General features: G+C 34.2%; 1 protein-coding gene across 2 annotated transcripts in view; it reads right to left on the bottom strand.

Moving 5' to 3' along the window:
* The window catches only part of DCN (decorin), a 36,498-nt gene that overhangs the window by 5,007 nt on the left and 10,540 nt on the right, over nt 1-20,951 (bottom strand). For both annotated transcript variants that reach the window (XM_057742021.1, XM_057742022.1), the window contains exons 3-7: nt 15,687-15,799; nt 10,355-10,568; nt 9,434-9,547; nt 5,037-5,130; nt 741-879 (exon numbers count right to left, since the gene is read on the bottom strand). In XM_057742021.1, the coding sequence (XP_057598004.1) occupies nt 741-879; nt 5,037-5,130; nt 9,434-9,547; nt 10,355-10,568; nt 15,687-15,799 (674 nt within the window). The remainder of the gene's footprint in view (nt 1-740; nt 880-5,036; nt 5,131-9,433; nt 9,548-10,354; nt 10,569-15,686; nt 15,800-20,951) is intronic.

Here is a 20,951-nt window from a genome sequence, read left to right as displayed (position 1 = left end):
AAATTTCTAAAAGAAACAATTTAAATACAATCTTTAAAAAAAACTGAAAAATTAGAAGAAATACACAAATGTGTAAAATCTGTGGATGACCACAATATTGATCTTTTAAAAATATATAATTTAAAAAATGTGTTTGTTTAATTTCCTCAAGGTAACAATGTAAATCTTATATTGTTACATATGAAATTGCTATGACTATTTAAAATAATAAGCGTGCCTCACATTTATAGATTTATGGACTGTAAAGCTCTATTATCATAGTGGGTCACTGAACTATATCTTCCTATTTTTAAGAATAAACTAACTTGATAATTTATATAAAGTTGTCAGTCACACTACTATCAATAGATAAACACTGTCTTTTGACCAATGACATCTGCTGAAGCTAAAAGTTAAAACTGCTATTTTATTCCATATCTATGCATTATAGATGACATCATCTTTTCCAACCACTATGTATTTATTACACTGATCTGTGACTTGAAACTACCCTGCTTCATAAAAAATATTACATTCTGGAAGCAAGCATTATAGTAAGTTCAAGGCAGTGGTCCTAATTTTAAAAAATTAATACTAATTTAAACCTATATATTTCACAAAACCAGAATGAATATTTATGTAGAAACATAAAAATATCTTTGCAAAAAAATTTCTAAGCAGAGCTTCCTGCCTCCTAGCATCCCAGTAGGGAGGATTTGCTTCCTATATATCCCTTACTATAGTTAGTGGCATTGCATTACCTGGATGTACTTATGATCTGCCAGCCCACCAGGCACTTTGATAAGCTTGTTGTTGTTCAGATGAAGTTCTCTCAAATGAGGAGTGTTGGCCAGAGAGCCATTGTCGATAGCAGAGATGCTGTTGAAACCCAGTCCCAACCTGCAACAGAAAACAGAAATGAATGGATACGTTGCACGTGGATGTCTTCTTACAGGCACTGTGTGATTAATCAAGTCAATAGGAAAGGAATTTTTGTTTTGTTTTGTTTTTCTACTTCCTGTTGCCTCTGCCTAATTTGATTTTTCCAGACTTTCTGGGCTTGGACAGAGCCCATTTGTTCTTAATTTTTCAGCTCAGAGCTACTCTCTTTAAAACTTCTCTGACAGTACCAGACTGGATACTGTGTGCCCCTAGTGAATGCTCATATAACATCCTGTTGTCACCCTCTTATAAAACTCAAGGGACTGTGTACTTGTGTGTCTTGCCTTGAGAAAAGTGACTGTCTTGTGGTATATCCAGTACTAACACAGAGCTTGATATGATCAATGAATAGCTGCTGAATTGACTGTATAATGAGTGTAGTGAATTCACTTGAGAGAAAAATGAAAGGAACACCATTATCATTTTGGTCACTTTGTAAATCAGGCAACTGTATTAGTATCATACAAATTTATTTGTTGTAAATAAAAAGCAAAAGTTTCTAATGAGTCAATAAACCTACCTGCCAGAAAGCTTAACGGAATCAGCATTTTGCATTCGTTTGAAAGTCTATCAATGACCATCTGCTACTGTCAGAATATGCCTGGTGTCAATATTCCTGGTTTCTGACACTGATCTCAGAGCTAGGGCTCCTAGAGCCCTGATCTCTGACCCTGATCTTGCCCCCTGTGCCATTTCTCATACAATGCCACTCGGGTTTTGGGTTGTATTTTTTTAATCAAATGTTTAACCACTAAGAGTCTGCAGCTGTGATGTCCCCTCACAGTAAGTGGGATTCAAAAATCAGAAGAAGTTGACTTGAAGACAAAACTGGTGTACCTAACATTCTAGAAGTAAATCTCTGTCGGAACCAATCCAAAAGGGCAGAGAGAGATGAGGTGGTGGAAGAGAATGAGAAAGTTCCAAGGGAGAGAGAGCAGAAGAATCTATTGGAGTCTTTCAAATTTACTGACAAAGACTTGGTCTTTTTTGAAGAATGACAAGATACAGCCTGGTATCTTGTCTCATATTTTGTTTTTCCCTCAGTCTTAAACTTTCATCTCTTGTTTCTGGCCTTTCCTTTTCTATGTCAGAATCATGTTTCCTATTGCTTATGGCACTCCAAATCCGATGTCCAATTTGGGCTAATACATTTCTTAGGATATAATATTCCTAATAATCTATTGAAGGAAACTGTATTTCCAATGCTTAATTTATATTCACTCATCAAATGTTTTTGAGAACCTATTATGTTAGACTTCTATCCTGAGCTTGTTAGGGTAGAGGAGACATGGCTCAAAAACTATGATTCCTTCCATCAAAGAATATTCCACCTATCAGGGGAGATGAAGATATATATGCTTAATAAGAAAAGGGAAGGTTGCCTGAAAACCATTTTATATGTTTGCAGAGGGACATACAGTATTTTCTCTTTGATTAGTTCCTAATAACTAATTGGAATATTTGGCCTACAACAATATTCTGAGATCAGTGGCTGCTTTTTCTCTCCTTTTCAGAGTTTTGATTTTCAGCACCAAAATATGTACCTCTCATGTTCCAAAATCAGTGAGGTGCAAACAACATAAGGATTTGATGGTTTACTAGATAGATTTCTGGACTTGATTCCAAAGAGAAATGTATTTAATCAATTCAAGAATTGGGAAAGTTTGCTTGGCCAATGAGGCAATTTTCTATAATTTAATGAACAGAATTCAAAATCCACTTAAACAGAAATCTTCATTTCTATTGGTCTTTTCAAAGTAAAACAAGCAACCCAATTAAAAAATGGGAGGAAGACCTAAACAGACATTTCTCTAAAGAAGACATACAGATGGCCAACAAACACATGAAAAGATGCTCAACATCACTAGCTATTAGAGAAATGCAAATCAAAACTACAGTGAGGTATCACCTCACACTGGTCAGAATGGCCATGATCAAAAAATCTACAAACAATTAATGCTAGAGAGGGTGTGGAGAAAAGGGAACCCTCATCCACTGTTGGTGGGAGTGAAAAATGATATAGCCACCATGGAAAACAGTATGGAGGTTCCTTAAAAAGCTAAAAATAGAATTACCGTATGACCCAGCAATCCCATTACTGGGCATATACCCAGAGAAAGCCATAATCCAAAAAAGATACATGCACCCCAACGTTCACTGCAGCACTATTTACAATAGCCAGGGCATGGAAGAAACGTAAATGTCCATCAACAGATGAGTGGATAAAGAAGATGTGGTACATATATACAATGGAAAATTACTCAGCCATAAAAAGGAACGAAATTGGGTCATGTGTAGAGACATGGATGGACCTAGAGAGTGTCATACAGAATGAAGTCAGTCAGAAAGAGAAAAACAAATATTGTATATTAACACATATATGTGGAATCTAGAAAAATGGTAAAGATGATTTTATTTGCAAAGCAGAAATAGAGACACAGACACAGAAAACAAATGTATGGATACCAAGGGGGAAAGGGGGTGGGTGGGAGGAATTGGGAGGTTGGGATTGACCCACATACACTGCTGATACTATGTATAAAATAGATAACCAGTGAGAAGCACTGCATAGCACAGGGAAGGCTACTTAATGCACTGTGGTGACCTGAATGGGAAGGAAGTGCAAAAGGGAGGGGATATATGTATATGTATGCCTGATTCATTTTGCTGTGCAATAGAAACTAACACAACATTGTAAAGCAACTATACTCCAATAAAAATTAAAAAATAAAAATATACCATCTAACTCCCCCAAACAAATAAACAAAAAACCCAAAGTTTATTAGCTCTTAATGCTTCTATTTGATACAAAGCATATGATGTTAATATTAAAGTGTGGAACCTTAAAGTCTCTGTACCACTTTCAGTACAAAATAAACTTATTTTTCTGAAATGTCACAAATATTATGAATGATTTACCATATTTATAACTTTATACTATTGTCAATCCTAAGCATTACATTTACTCCTCCTCCTAATAATAATAATAATAACCCAATAATAACAGCTGTCCTAAAGACAGTTCTACACAATAAGCAACGCAACTTATCTTCCTAAATTTTTCTCCAGCTAGAGAGACCTAATCAACATAGAGAGGTAGGTAATACATAACACTGTTTTGAATATTATTTTCTCCATTAGAAACTGTAATTAAAATAGCTTTAGATAAAGGATTTCTTATTATTTGAGACACCAGGGTTATATATTGCAGCTACAGTCATATGCATATGACACCTTCAGCCTTCACACTCCACTGGGTCACTGGGGATGTCCACAGAAACGGGAAAAACTGCAGCATATATCCATCTGCTCTTAGGTATTTCTCAAAGATAAATGATATGCTTTCATATTCACTATGAAATTGATATGCAAAAAGAGGAGTGAGCCAGTTTGGCACAACACTGTGCTCCTCTGTAAGAACATTCAGTAATACGTATGCATGGAGAGCAGAGTATTCCTTGAAGACAGCTGAAAGGGTCTGCCAGCACTTGCTTTTTATTGCTTCACCAGATTGCAAATACAGAAAGATTAAAGTTAGCTTAGAAAGCAGGATGGGCACTAATGATCATCTATAAGCAGGAAAAAGAGTTAAGAAGGCTGAGAAAAAACTCTTTTTAGAGTACATTAAATGTCCAGAGACATTTTAAACTCTTCAAAGAATAGGAGTTAGAAAATCACATGATAGCTATTCTAATACTATGGTGTGAGATTCCCAATATTTCCATGTCCTGGTACCTTTCATGTTAATGTATTTTCAGATTCTGAATACTATGTTATAATTTACTTAGCCTGCTGTTTAATACAATCTAGTTAGAACATATTGAATGAACATATTGATTTAATCAAATTCCTTGAACATATGATATATCAATTAATCTAAAAACAGTAAGGTATTCATCAAATATACAGCCGATCTTGGTGGGGTTATAAGTACACTATTTCATTAGTTTTTTTTAATATTAATAATTGGGCAAACTGAAGTTTGAAGTTTTTAGAAACAACAACAAAAATACTATTTAGGCAAAAAATCAATCATCATGTTCCTAATTCTGAGCATATAGGCACAATATACCCAGCCATTTTACTAATAGAATGTTATGAAAGAATATTATTACTTAGCCAAATTATTCAGTCCTTTCAGGCTAGCTGCATCAACTTTGGTGATTTTGTTGCTATCAAGATGTAATTCAGTAAGGGAAGGAGGAAGACCTGCAATATGGAAATATAAGAAGTTAAATTAGCAGATAAATGTAATTAGAGAATGTACAAAGACTTAATGAGAACATATGCCATCAATTTTCTAAAAGACATACAATTTCAAAGAATTTTCTTTGCATCTTATTCATCAGTTTTGCTTTTCATCTTTTTCTTTCATCCCTTACATAAAATAATACATATATGTTTGGGGAAGTAGTATAAGCCCTTTCTACTTTTCTCCTAGATTTATTTTAACAAAAATGTGGACTGGACTTATTATGTAGTAGATTTTTGTCCTAACCATTGTCAGGATACAGTTGTAGAATTGAGGTCAAACCCTTAGTCTGATTAGTTTCTCAAACCTTTGTTAATGGGCTAACATTGCCAATGATAAAGGATAATAACTCTAAAATGAGGAGATGGGTATTTGAACTATAAATAAGCAATTATGTATAAGTTCAACCTATAAACAAACTTAACTAGGTATTTGATTAATGAGCATCTTTAATAACTAACACATATATATGTTCTGGCTTTAGTTTTAATCAAGTTTTCCATAAAAACATCAAATACCTCTGCAACACAATGTGTAAAAGAGTTAAAGCTTACTTGTTTCTTTTAAATCAAGACTGTTTCTTTATATGAGAGGAGTACAGAGACCTGTAATCAAGTGATCTGCCATATGCAAGGCACCTGGGGAAATAATTTCAAATCCAAAGTATCCACTAAACCTCTGGATAGTACTTCATGAATGGCTATGACTTTTAGAAATTTAGTAACGTAAATATAAAAGTTTAAATATTTTATTTTCATTTCCTCCTGCCATCCGAGGATCTACCATGTTTTTATACAGCTTTTCAAACTGCACATTGTTCCATTTACAAGAACAGCAACAACTACAAAGAAAATAGCAAATTGGTTACATGTAGAACCAACATCTGCTTAGCAGATCGTGTTGGTCCTTTCTCTACAAAGAATAAAATTGGAAAATCACAGGTTATATTTGCTCTGAAATTGTCATTGCATCCCACTGAATTCTGTCAAGGTTGTCTATTTACTGTAAAAGTTTATTTCATATTTGATTTGAAAATAACTATTAGTTTCTCAATAGTAGTATGACTTATGTGGGAGATACCAAGGAAAGGTACTTCTGCTTTCTAAATGTCTGTTATGTACTGAACACTGAGATTAGCATTTTCCTAACTTAGATCATGTGATATTTTTCAATGTATAAATTATTTTTCATTAATCCCGTTTCATTGATGAGGAAAGAGAGATTCACAGTTACCCATTTTGTCGGTTATTTAGCTACTAAGTGGGGAATGTAATATGCTCCCAGATGGCCAAAGAGAGTTAAAATAACATGCTCTTAACAGAAGGAAATGAAATAACAATGGCATTATTCTTATGAATAAATGTCAGGAAATCACAGTCAGTAAGGAATAAGGGAATTTGACCACTTGAGTATCAGAATAAATAAATGTGGATTTTTAAAATAATCCTATAAATAAAGCAAGTGAGTATATAACAAAGCAATGAATGCACATCTTTTATTCCCTATCACAATGAAAAGACATTTTAAAAAATGCAGTGTCTCTGGAACAACAATTATCATCACATCCATCATTCTTACCTTGTTTCTAAGTGTCTCCACTTTTGGGACATCAGTTTCCCAAAAAGAAAGTTATGGTAAGTTTGACTGTGGAAGAAAACTTTGCAATAGGATGGAGTGAATCAAATTTATAAAGAATATCATTCGCCTTTGCCACTGGAGCATTTAGCCAAAGAATCGATACTGGTTACTTTTTTTTTTTTTTTTTTACTTTTCCTTTTCCATTTTTAAGATAACATACATTGAGAGCTTACTTTGGGTCAAATACTGTGTATGTATGACAAGTCTTATTTATATCTATTAATCCTCACAAATATCCTAGAAAATAGATGTCACTAATACCTCCATCTTACAGATAACAAAACTGAGGTTTTTAGAGATGCGGGATAATTAGCCTGAAGTCAAAGAACAATTAAATGATGGAGTCAGACCTCTTACCCAAGTTGGTCTAACTTCAAAGTGTGAATTTATAACCTCTCTACTCCACTCCACTGTCTTTTCATGCCCATCAGTGAAAGGTGATAATATGGGGAAACTAACACTCCTGGAGAGTGGCGACGTTCAGGCATAAGGGTCCCAGCCTAAGAAAGGTAGACTCACACACGACATAGGCATATGTACGCACAGGAAGAAGGAATTAAGACGGCAGCAGAGTGAAACGGTCAAACACGTGAGCTCTGATGTCAGCCCAGCGCAACCCAGCTGTGCCACTTTCTAGCTCTAAGACCTTGGTCACAATTTACATTATCTCTTTAAGACTTCTTTTCTCATTATAAGACGGGTGTGATAATATTACTATAAAGGACTTTTGAGATTCATATAATAGAAGCCATGAAAAGTGTTTGGCATAATATAACAAAGTCCATGAAAAGCATTTGGCACAAGTGCTTAATAAAACTTGGTTACTATGATTTTAATATTATTAAGAGTTTAGTAAATAAAAGCAAGCTAGAGAAGATGAGAAAAGAACACCTAGCAGAGGGGTAGATAGATATAAGAAATCAAGGAAAACTGATCACTAAGTGATGAAATGTGTTATTGAGATACATTTAGGAGATGTAATTAGAAGGACAGCAAAATCAAAGACTGTGCTTAATGCAAGTCATCTGGAGGTATGAAGTAGTGAAAAGTACCTGGACTGTAAATTGCACCTACTTTACTTCATCTCCTACAGCTCTAAGGCTTTAGGCAAGATATATAGAGAAAATTATATATATATATTATAAAATATACTATTGTAAATATAAATTAAGAATATATTTACAAATATAAAATCCCTGCACTGGGAATTAAAAAATTACTTGTTACATGTAACAAGTCAGAGACTCAACATGAAAGTACTTTGTGAACTACAAATCAATCTCTATCTATCTATCTACCTAGCTATCATCTATCTATCTATCTACCTATCTATCTATCTATATCTATCTATCTATCTACCTAGCTATCTATCATCTATCTACCTATCTATCATCTATATCAGTAATTGCTATTAATGGGCATCAAAAACATACTTTGTAGCAAAAATACTGTGGAGAGGGTAAGGGGTAGTAAGGAACCCTTCTATGGCCTATGTACTCTCTAGATTTGAAGTTCCTGTGGAAGCACAATAAAGGGAAATTGTTTTCTGTGGGCAAGTACCTATATTTTGTACCCAATTCAAGAACAAGATATCTACATTGAGGAAGAGCCAGGTTAAAGGGAAAATTTGAGAATGCAGAGGCAGTTTTGTGAGACTGAAATACCTGGGACCAGAAAGATGTGAAAATTAGAGAAACTTATTTTGGGTGATTTGATGCCTTTTCTGTCACAAAGATTGGCTTCTGTGCCTCTCCTGGCTAACTAAGCCTTGGCATGATGAGTGTACCCCTGTGACTGTGTGTAGGAGGACTGCTGTTTACTTGCTTGGCTCTGCTCTAGGCAATAAGCTCCCTGAGGCAAATCTACGTCCTATTCACTGTCCTGTCGCCAGTGTTTGTACTTTGCTTAAGCAAAAGGAGTTTTTAAAATAGTGTTAATGAATAATAGAAGGTATTAGTAATCTACTACTTATCTACAGGCCAGATATTTACTAATCATTTCTTTAATTTTAAAAAGCAACCCAACGAAGTGGATGTTAGTATTATTACCACTTTACAGATATAAAAATTGTGTCATAGGTGTTGAATAACTTGTCTAAGATCATAGAGTCAATTAGCGACAGTCTGAACTCATGCAAACTCCAAAATCCACACGCTTTACAATACACAACCACCACTCTTAAATAAGAATGTGACCACTGTGGAGCCTGTATTCAGATAGTACTGACTAGAATGTCCTAGAGGGAAAGGAATTCACTAAGGGACTGGAGACTTAAGGTAAAAACTGGCTGAATTTCAGAGGTACTTCTATGTATCTTTTTTTTTTTTAAACAAAGTACCACCAAAGCACTCTATTTTTAAAATAACTACCTTTTTCTTTGTGCTATAACAATTCTATAATATAAACTCATTGTGTGTTAATTTACATCTTAGAAGAGACTTTATAGGTGAAAGTGTCTAGCCATCTCTACAGTGAGCCTGGATGGCCCAGTGGTCAGCTAGGCACACTAGAAACACTTCGAGGGGCCACTCAAGTCATCGTTCAAATTTCAAAAACCATTTTTTCCTAGTGTCAAAGCCTTTGGATTTAGATATTCAAATTGCTTTGGAGAATTTTTGTCACCTTGAGGGATGGTGGTTATATTGGTGTCAGCAATGCGGATGTAGGAGAGCTTCTTCATTCCCTGGAAGGCTCCGTTTTCAATGCCTGAGCTCTTCAGTGGGTTGGTGCCAAGTTCTACAAATGCAATAAGTGCAAAGCTTTTAGAGGACAATCTGAGGATATTGCAAGTCAGAGTAGTGTCTTTTCAACAAGAAGAAATTTGGGTTAATCACAACTTTGGGAAAAAAAAGAAATTAAAGGACATGCTTCTCAAAGGGATAGCAATTGGGGTTAAATATTTCCCTTATTAAAACAATCAAAAAAACAAACAACAACAAAAAAACCCAAAGATTTATGAAAAAGCAACAGTGGCAAAAACAATAATAACAAAATTATTTAAGGTCCATACACAGGTCTACCTAGAAATCAACAAAAGTGAGTGTTTACAAATCACACTTATTATGGGGCAATTACTTTATTAAGATATATTAGAATGTTGTTAAAATAATTTGAATCTAGCATTTTGTAAGCCAATTATAAAACTACAAATATTTTACCACACATAGAGAAAAACATTAGAACATATTTTTTTAAAGCAAATGATTTATAGATGTTCAGACTAGAACAAATTCCCACAATGGAAAGGTATCCTCCAAGTGTCTCTAATTAGGCACTACCTAATTCCATCCTACATCTTGGACATGTGGTAGGTAGTGTAGCAACAGCCCTAGAGCTTTTTTTCCACATTCTCAGATCCTCAAGGACAAGAAGGTCTTAAGGCACAGATTCAAAATCCCATTTCTCCTGGCCTGGCTACTGTTATTCCTATAGGCTTAAGACATGTAAATTCTAGCTAATTTACCTTCCTGTAGCTAAAGCTTACTTGCAATCTCTTAAAGTGAACTTCGAATCTTGATCTTAGAGTTATAAGAATATCTGTACCTACGACGATCATCTGGTTCAATCCATTGAACACAGACTTGCGCACTTTGGTAATTTCGTTCTCATGGACACGCAGCTCCTGAAGAGTTTTGGGCATTTTCTCTGGCAATTCCTTCAGTTGATTCTTGGACAGATAAAGTCGTTCCAATTTCACCAGAGGTGCAAATGCCCCAGGGCTGATTTTGCTAATTTTGTTGTTGATGAGAATCAATGTCTGTAGACAGTGAACAAAAGCAACATCTTAATTCCAAAACCTTCCACACATAAATATTTATGTAAAACAAGTGTGTGGTTTATTCATTCCATTCACGGGACTAGCAGAGAAATCTGCAAAATCAGAAGAAATCAGAAAAAAATTAAACCAATCTGATTCCTTTACTTGGAAAGCACACGAGGACCTGACTATCAGCAGTAAAGGGGAGAGAAATTTGATAAAGTACAGGTTATAGATGATAGATAGATAGATACATAGATAGATACCTAGGTTGATACAGATATTTAATTTTTAAACAATAAATGCTCCAAAATATTGAAATTACTGGAGTGACCTGTCCAGTGCCACAGGCATCCATCTCCAGTCAGCTTTTCAACCTAAAAGTCCATCTTCATTGGCTGTTGTCATGGATTCCACTACAAAAGGGTGGCACTAATTTACACTATCACCACCAATGCAAAAGAGTAAAATTTTCTTGCAGTCTCGCAGAGTTAGATAAAATCATTGTCCAAAAGTTTGCCAAATTAGCACATTATATTGTAGCTCATTGCTTTGCTTTGCATTTCCTTGTCTCTTGAGAGGTTAAACAAATTTCCTTTCTTTTAATTTTGCTACCATTTACTTTATTTTTTGGGGAGGAAAAGGATTGCTTGCTCACAAAACTTCTCATTTTCTTAATTTTTAATGTATTTTAAAAATTGGTTTACAGAATAAAGATGTAGATAATATGATATGCAGAGACAATATATTTTTCTTCTGTTTTTGCCCTTTTTTCATATAAGGGTTTTATGTAGTCAAGTACGTTAATTTTTTGGTAATTTAAAAATGTTTCTGAGTTCTATTAATATAGGAAATTACTTGTAATCCATTATTGTTATAGTATAGCTATTGCTACACCTAATTTTGGACTTCCTCATTCTCTTCCAATTATCTATATGTATACAGAACCACACTGTTATTATTTAAGTCAACTTATCAACTAATTCTAAGGAATTTAGGATAATTTTATCAAGGTCTAAGAAACATATTTTCAATCATAGTACATTTTTAGGAGCATATGAAAATGCAGAGGGGCAAAATAGTAACTAGAGTAATAAAACAATGAGAACTTTCTGTCTCAGAAATGCAAGATTATTTTCTGAGGGTAACAGCTGGTTTAATGACCTGTGTACATCCTCATGTAGCTCACATTATTTGACTAATTAAAACTTATTAGAAGTAACATAATCTTTTAACTAATCCTAACAGGTGCATTAGTTGATTAAAACAAAATCCTAAGAAATTTCAATGACTATTACAGAAAGTTCAAAAGTCCATGAGGGTTAACAGGAAATTGATATTAACATGCAAAATGTCCAGAAAATCACTAAAAGCTAGAGCTAGAGGACAGAAGAGAAAACCTGCATTATTAAAAAAATAGCCAAAATGGTGTATGCTTAATTATAAAGGCAAAGGCCATCCTTAATTGTCATCCATGGAAGACAATTCTGAAAGATTGATATAATTAAATGTATTAAATGTGGTCTGAAAATCTCTTATTTTACGTTGTGTTGAAACCTATTATGAAGAATCAACCTGATGATATATTACCTTCCCTTTCAGGTAATAAAATACTACCTCTTTTACTAGATAACAACTAGACAAAGTCTCTACTGGTGAGTTTGCTGTAGTAGTAACTGTTGCTAAGTTTTGGGGTGGTGTGACATTTGTCCCCAAATATTTCTTCAGTAAAGTAGAAATAATAATAACACCTATAGGGGGTTGTTGTGAGGATTAAAAAATAATCATGTATACAGACTGCTTCTTTGCAAAGCACCTTTCAAATGGCATTGTTGGTTGAAAGGTCTAGTCCAGCAAAAAGCATCTCTACTTTCAGAATAAAATAAATGTGAAAAATAAATCAACTATACAAATTTTGGTCAAGATGTAAAATGTTAAGATATATATAAATTAGAGCTTCATATAAAACAGAGTCATATGTGAAAAAAGGTGCTCATGTATATACAGTACTGCTAAAGATGGTTAATGTTAGTTTCATGCAAAGGGATAGGTATTTAAGAAAGCATAGTTAAACCAGAGAAAGAATCAAAGGTGAACCGCAGATATCCTTCAGGAGATCAGTTGATGAAAAAAAGAATCACAAACTGAAATGCATTATCATTAGTTAGGTAAGAGGCTAAGAGAAGTCAAATTAGCTGAGACCTTGTTGTTCAAGGGTCAGGAAATGCCTTGAGCGCCGTTTAACCTGAAATTGAAGCACAGGCTCAAAAAATCAGGACCACCAACTTCTTTGGTAACTACGGAAAAAGCAGTCTAGCCTGGTAGGTAGGGAAAAGGTGATGAAAAACTGACTGGCAATAGAAATAGGGTGGAAAGAGGAGTAACAGCATTTTCACCACCTTCATCAAAGAAAATGGTCAAGAGGTACAAACTTCCAGTTATAAGGCAAATAAGTACTAGGGATGAAATGTACAACACAATGACTATAGTTAACTCTGATGTATGGTATGCCTGAATGTTGCTAAGAGAGTAAATCCTAAAGGTTCTCATCACAAGGAAAATGTTTGTTTTTCTTCTTTTTTAAAATGTCTGTATGAGATAATGGATCTTAATTAAACTTATTATGGTGATCATTGGGCACTATATGTATGTGAAGTCATTATACTGTACTCCTTGAAGTTATATAGTGCCTTATATCATTTATAGTTCAATAAAACTGAAAGAAGTAAATGTTGAAACCGAACTTAATATTATATACAATTTTCTCCAAAGCCACTTATGTAGGACTCACACTGTACCAGGTGTTTTTTGAGATTTCATTGTTACTATCACATTTACAGGTAATTTATAAGTGCACAGAGTCAAACTAGGCTGTTCCTGAGTTTAGATCTCAAGCTCTGGCTCTTATTTGCTGTGTGGCAATAAGCAAGTAACATAACCTCACTGTGCCTGAGTGTCCTCATCTATGCTAAAGGTGTTATCAAGAGTGTCTACCTCATTAGAATAGTTATAAGAATTAAATAAGTCAATGTATGCAAGATATTCAGAACAGTGCTTAGTATATAGTAATAACTAAAGTGTTTGCTATTATTCAATCTTTGATAATTTTTCTTTATTTTTAATCAAAAAACTTTTATATTAGATTTATTAAGCTTTAATTCAAAGGAATATATATTGAATGTTTGCAATATTATACTTAATTTTCCATTACTTTATAGAATAAGTATGTATTTTTTCTGCTACATATAAGTATACAACTACTCGTAAGCAATATGTACCACTCATACTGAGGCACGGTTGTAAATTGATAAAATTATTGAGAAAACAAGCAACATTTTTCTGTTAAATCTTTCCTATTTTAATCCTTGGTAAATTTTTATTTCTCTCTCTTCTCGTTCAAGGGTGGCTTTCCTGGCTGAAATTATGATGTTTATTTGCATAATAACAAGGATAGAAAAGATCGTGAATGAAAGAGTAAGAGAAAAATAGCTGTTTAACATCCTCTAAATGGTTAGAAGCTCTAATAAACTCTCTCTCTTTCTTCCAGTGTATACTTTAAAGTAGAAAGAAAGAGACTGCCGAGATGATAAGTTGCCTAAAAACATACCTAGGAGGAGACGTGGAGAAGAAAGAACACATGATTACAAACACCAGATTTAGTGAGAATGTCACAGAAACTAGGTATCTCTTACTTAAACTATGAGGAATTTAAACAAATTATTGAGATTATACTTAAACATACAGGAAGCTGGGATTAAGAGAATTTTCCTTCCTTAAAAAACTTTAGGTTAAATTTATGCAAATAAAATGAGGCATGTTAATATTTTATTGAAACACATTCATTTTATTATCACCTCTTTTAACTTATCCCAATGATAGTTTAAATAATCACTGACAAACTTTATTGGTGTAATCATCAGCTCACTCCCAGTGAAATCATAACATGAAAGCAGAGAAAAGGTGAGTAGGGGCCATGTCCTGTATCCTATCAGTGGGAGAAGGATCCCACTGGTCCAGGGTTCAAGATCTTCAGCTCAAGCCTTAGCTTCTACTATTTTGGAGCCTGTGTCTTTCACTTTAACCATCTTCTGTTTTTGTCTGCTGCTCATTTTCTTCTGCCTTTCCTTCCTCTTGCACAGAAAACCCTCTTCTCTTCCTTTCAAAATTCTGCTAACCCTCTAAGACCCCTTTGTCCCATATTCTCTCAAAACACTAACTGGGTAATCTGATGTAGGGGCATGTCTTTTTTTTTGCTTAGTTGGTGCCCATAATAGTCACTATTTAATATAATGTGCTTATATTGTTGGACACTTCAGTAGTTTGATGATGCTATTTTATTGTGTGTTATTATTTTTATTAACGGTTCCATGGGCAACCTTAAAATCTCAAGGAAAAATTCTTTGCTTCCTTTTAAAACTCCAATAAATATTCTCCTAATGGAAAAATGTTTATTGCTTTTCTCATCTTGGCTGTCAGAGCATTGATAACTACATCCTGTCTTGATCACCCTGACTGGTAGACTGGATGTGTTACATTATAATAGAGTAGAGGTAAGTGAAAGACCAGAATAAAAACACAGATACACATAAAGATGCAGCATGCATAATCCTAAATACAAAGCAAGATAAATATATATATATATATATTATATATATAACATATATACACATTTATTTTTTTCTCTTGGTGCCAACCTTTGAGGCTTTACAAAGTCATTTTGCACGTCTTAGAAAATGTATGAAAGACAACAAAAGAAACAATGAAATAAAATAATACTATGATCAGTCCATCTTGTGTTTTGTTCCACTACTGAAGTACATTCTAAGTGGGACGATAAAGATTTTTATCAATAAAACTTGAGAAGATAAAGATATAATGTATCTTTCAGAAAGCCAGTACTAAAGCTATATGGGGGTATATGTAAGAAAACCGGCTGTTTTTTTTAGCATCATAACGAATATGATACTTTGCTCCTTCATCACTCACAAAAAAGAGACTGTAATAAACAATCACGTGCTTATTTGTTACCATATAGTACTCTTGGCCTAACCTGAGTTTTGTTTTCAAAAATACTTTGAGTCAGATCTTGTTATAACTCAAAAAAATAATAATTCTTACATGAAGGTTCTTCAGGTTCTTAAAATCTCCATCTTTGATTTCAGCGATTTTGTTGTTTTGCAGGTCCAGCAGTGCAGTGTCAGGGGGAAGGTCTTTTGGCACTCTGTCCAGACCTAGCATGAGAGTAAAAGCAATGTGCAGTGAGTAAAAAGGGACATGTGACTTCACAATCACAAAGAATGTGTTTACAAAGAAATCAGTGCTTTCAGAGACAGTTTTACCACTATCATATTTTGCTTCTTCTAGGAATTATATCAACTCTCGTTTAAAATATCTGCTTTATCTTTTCCAACAAAGCCAAATAATTTTTTTTAAATCATAAACAGAGCACATTATTTACCCCATGTAACTACTCTTCTGCAGAAAAGGAAAATTAATATTTTGTAAGGTGTGGTTCAGATCTCTCAGTAAACAGTATGTTTTACCTCACTGTTCTCATTTTAGAAAGTCATTCCTTTGATAAGTGTTAAGTGGGAGTGTTTTATACATCTATACCTTTCTACATAAATATCCTTTCAACAGAGAAGAACTTTAGCCAAATCATCAAAGATCCTTTAACACTAAACCTAACACTGCCACAGATCTACAGATAAAATTAAAATCATGTGAATATGAACCACTCTGCTGTGTCAACAACTTGAAAATTTATCCAAACTTTTGGGAGAATGGTTCTTTCAGTTTTATTTGGAACGTCAAAACAGTATCAATTTTATGCAAATAGATATGTAGCTAATCAGAATAAAATGCACAAAATTTGTTTATGTAACCTCTCTAAAATTTATTACATGAAGCATTACTTTTGAACCTTAAATTTAGATCTAAGTAACTGAGTTACTGTTTTTAGTTTATAAATGTAAACAGTGAAAAACCAAATGCTCTGTGGCATTAAAAAACATTTCAATAGTCATTCAACTAGATGTATATAAGGATAAATTGCTTTTATTGATTTTAAATGCCATTTTATTCAATGGCACTTAAAATAAATTATCATTATGAATGTTAATGGAGAAAATATTAAATTTTATAGCCGTTTGCCTTCCTTTCATTGGCTTTGCTCCATATTGATGTAAGATGTTAAGCAAAAATTTGATATTTTATTAACTCAAATGATCCTTTTCTTATGTTAAGATTGCATAATATAAATCAGAAATGCTTTTCAACCTCTCCATCATATCTGAAATTTGAAGTGCTGACATCATTCTTTCATTCATTCAATAAAGGCTTTTTGAATACATTTTAGACATCATTACTTTATTAAGCCCTGGGGACATAGCAGGAAAAAACAGAAATTGTCCACAGTCTTATTGAAAAAAAGAATTCAATCTACAGTTTTCAATTAAGAGGAAAATTGCAACAGGGTATATAATAACTGCTCTGTTGGGAAGATATCTTTTCAATTTTTAATCTTATATAAGCATATACAGGTAAATTATCATGGTAACCATATTCCTATCTTCATATTGTCCATGAAAATTACAGAAAATATATCTGATATCACCTACTTCTGATTTCTTTCCAAAAATATTTGTTCACATTATCACTGCCCTGTTGATAGTGGAAAAAAATCTCGTTCCCAATTCAGTGATAAGCTATGGTTATACATTTGAATATCAAAAATACAGGTGATTCTGCACATGCATAAATAAATTCCAAGAACTCAGTACAAAAATAGTTCACAGAGAAATAACAAAAATGAAGTGTTTTCCATGATGAACAGCAAACCACCCGAACAGCTACCCTGTAGGAGGATATTTAACTGCGCTATACACTCATGATCACTGCCATTTTCAGAAATGTCAGTTTGCTAATTTCATGCAATTAAGAGTGGTAGACTTCTGCCAAATCTTTGATAATTAGTGTTCTTCAACAAAGAAGAGGCACATTTCCCTTCATTTGCAGAAACGTTCCTGCCTACATTTCATCATTATTTCATGGGCTTCTTTGTCAAAGTCCTAACTCCCACTTACAGTTACTTTTGTATGTTATTGAACTTAAATTCCAGTGGCCCCCTTAACAGTTGTTCAATGCCAAAGTACAGATACATTTCAGATGTGGAGAGAAAATGATATATCTGGGTGGCTGACACTTTTATGTCATCATCCTAGAATTTTATAATAGCAGGAACTGCTTAGAATGAATTATATACATTTTTTCCCTTAAGATTTAGCATAAAAAAAATCAGGCGTGTGGGTTTTGCAGTTTAGTTCTTATTGAGTTGTAACAATTTAAATCATAACCCTACAATCTTCTCTGAATTACTAGAAAATTCATATTTAAGAGACTTCACGTATCAGTATTGTGTTATTAAAATTTATTTAGCTTTACAATTTATAAAAAATTGAAAATACGTTGTCTCATTTACCTCACAAAAATCCAATGATATGGGTAAGGTGGTATGATAATTTCATTTTTCCAGATGATTTTTAGGAAAAGTTCAATGATGTGAACAAACTCATGTAGCTAGGAGTAACAAAATGCAGATGAAAAGCCTATTCTCCTGGCTTCCAACTGTATATTTTTTTTCCTATCATACCTATTTGTATCCTCAACAAGAATTGTTGTGACATCAGACCCAATAACATGCTGTACATTTAAGGGCTAGACAGGGCATTAGGGTGTTAACTGCTTTACTCAAAAATTATAGGCAGAATACAAAGGGGAAATTATCCTAGTTATGAGTTCTTAGAATGTCACAAGGGGAAGGACCATTAAATATTGGCTAGTCTATGGTTTCCAAATGCTGATCAGGTAGACTCTATGATGAGGTTCGTATCAGTCTATATCAAAAATAGAAAACTATGAGCACAATTTGGTTAGTTTTAATATAAATTATCAGGCACACATACACATGTACACACACACATTTCTGAAACTAGCTCCTGCCTCCGTTTTAAACATACCTTCTTTAAAAAAAAATGATTCTGATAGCAGATGGCAGGTTCTTGTTACTCTGTTGGATTTGGTTTTGATCTTCATAAGAAAGTAACTTGTTCAGCATTCAAAAAACTTTCCTCGTCCCAGAAATCAGGAACTTTGAAGCTAGTCTAATACTCTCTTTTCAAAAGTAAAGAAACAGAAACCCTATGAAGTTAAGTGGCTTATCCACGGTGCCTCATGGCTAAACTAAACCAAGAATGAGATTTATGAGTCCTCACTCTAGAACTCCCTGATGTCCCACGGATGCACGTAAACGATGTATATATGTGTAAAAGATGCGGACCTACACTGCCCCTTGAACATACTCTGCTTATTCCCAGCTACTCATTCTTGTTCATATAATTTGTTTTATGGAATACTCCCCCCACTCATTTTCTTCTACTTCCATTCTAACAAAGCTTTAAAGTGTATCCACTATCCCCACCCTACTCTATACGATTCGTCATAACCACTCCAGAAAACAAACTCCTTCAAAATTCTTATCTCTCAATCTGTCATGTATTATACTGCATTTTAGTTTTCTTTCTTTTCTGTAAGTTCTGGGTACGTAAGGACAAATGACTTTTTTTCATGAGAGCTATGACCTTACTCCCCTACATACAGAGGTAACTTTCTGATTGATTAGTTTTAAAATCATAGTCTATTTTGCTGTCCCATGGTAAAAAGTTCATGGCCATGCCTTCAAGATCTTTTCTGCTATGTTCCGTTACAATCATCTCTTCACATCCTTCTATCATAAGGGCATATATTCTCAGAATTACATCCCCAGAAATATTAGGATGCAACTGGCTCAGAATTCAACAAGCTATTCTATAAAATAATTTCCTACTATAGTGCATAGCAGGGTCCCAACGACCAGTACCCGTAATTATTATCAACAAAGAGAAGAGAAGGTAAAGCTCTTACTGATTATTAGTCTGTAAGTCGGTAACAAATGATTGTTTATTTATTTCTGTACAATTATAAAGCATATTATCCTGGAAGCTGCAATCTGTTTTTCAGTTGTATCACACATAGATTTTTCACCTAAAGCTCTTGATTCTGAGTTGGTTTTTCTTGTCAGTCATTTCGTGGGCTTGTTACATTCATCATTTTTCCCATGAAGTTCAAAGCCTTTGGACAACCTGTCTACCAAGCTCCACCTTTGGATGACAACCCCTCAGTTTAGTAAGCACCTGTTCCCAACAAACAACTAGACGCCCCAAAAGCTGTTCATGGTCTATTTAACCCTAGTTTAAAGGTGGCAAATCCTACATGATTGCAAATCTGTAAAATATCAGTCTTTGTTTATATTAGGCTATTCTTTTCTTTCTTTTCCATCCTTCCTCCCTCCCTCCCCTCATCCCTTTTCTCCTTCCTTCCTTCCTTCTTCCCTCCCTCCCGTTCTTTCTCCCTTCCTTGGCATTAATGATATCTCCCATCTTACATGTTCTTATTCAATACACACTTGTCCAACCCCATCAAAAGATGGAATCAATTCCTCTCCCTTCAAATCTGGCATGGCCTTATGATGTCTGTCTGAACTAACGGAAAGAGGTGAAAGTGACACAGCATGACTTTTGGAGCTTGTTCAGCTGCTACCCAGTCTTTCTGCGATGCTTCCTCTAGGGGCATCAAGGGGTCATGTAAGAAGTCCGTCTACACTGAGACCACTATGCTGGAGAGGCCACCTGAGACACTGCAGAGACAGAGGAGCTGAGTCCCCAGGCAACAGCAGTACCAACTGCCAGTCATGAGAGTGAGCTGTCTTGGGTCTAGTCTAGGCCATCCTCCCCATGGCTGTGGCCTCAGCCAACACTTGACTACAAATGCATGAGAGATCGCCAGTGAGAGCAGCCCTTCTAAGCCCTGCTCAAGTTCCCTGTAGCTTAAATCATGAGCAAAATAAAATTATTTTTTAAATCACTAAGTTTTGAGGTAATAATTACTCAGCAATAGTAACAGGAAAAAAATGGTTTCCTAAATTTAATTATTCAATATAATTCTTTAATATGATTCTAAATCTTCCATTAAAATGCAATTATTTTCAAGGCCAGACTGAATTATTTAGTTGCTTTTCTAAATTCAGTAAAGGAAACTTTATCTTCTTTAAAATAGGGTTATTAATTAAAGTAAATAAAACTCTACTTAAGACATTACCAGAAAATCATTTCTGAAATAAAGGCTAATAAGAATTGTACTTTTTCTCTTCTAGTTGTCTCCGTGATGAATGATATTGTTGTGCTAGCAAATTTCAGCAATCTGGTAAACATCATGCTGGACAAAGGCCAGGTTGTCCTAAAACATCATGCCTTTTTTGTTGTTGTTTTCTGCCCTGTGGCAGGGGTC

This window comes from Hippopotamus amphibius, chromosome 7 (assembly GCF_030028045.1).
Source record: "Hippopotamus amphibius kiboko isolate mHipAmp2 chromosome 7, mHipAmp2.hap2, whole genome shotgun sequence".
NCBI classification, from domain to species: domain Eukaryota; kingdom Metazoa; phylum Chordata; class Mammalia; order Artiodactyla; family Hippopotamidae; genus Hippopotamus; species Hippopotamus amphibius.
Note: the sequence above shows the minus strand (reverse complement) of the source record. Positions and strands in the feature narration are given on the sequence as shown.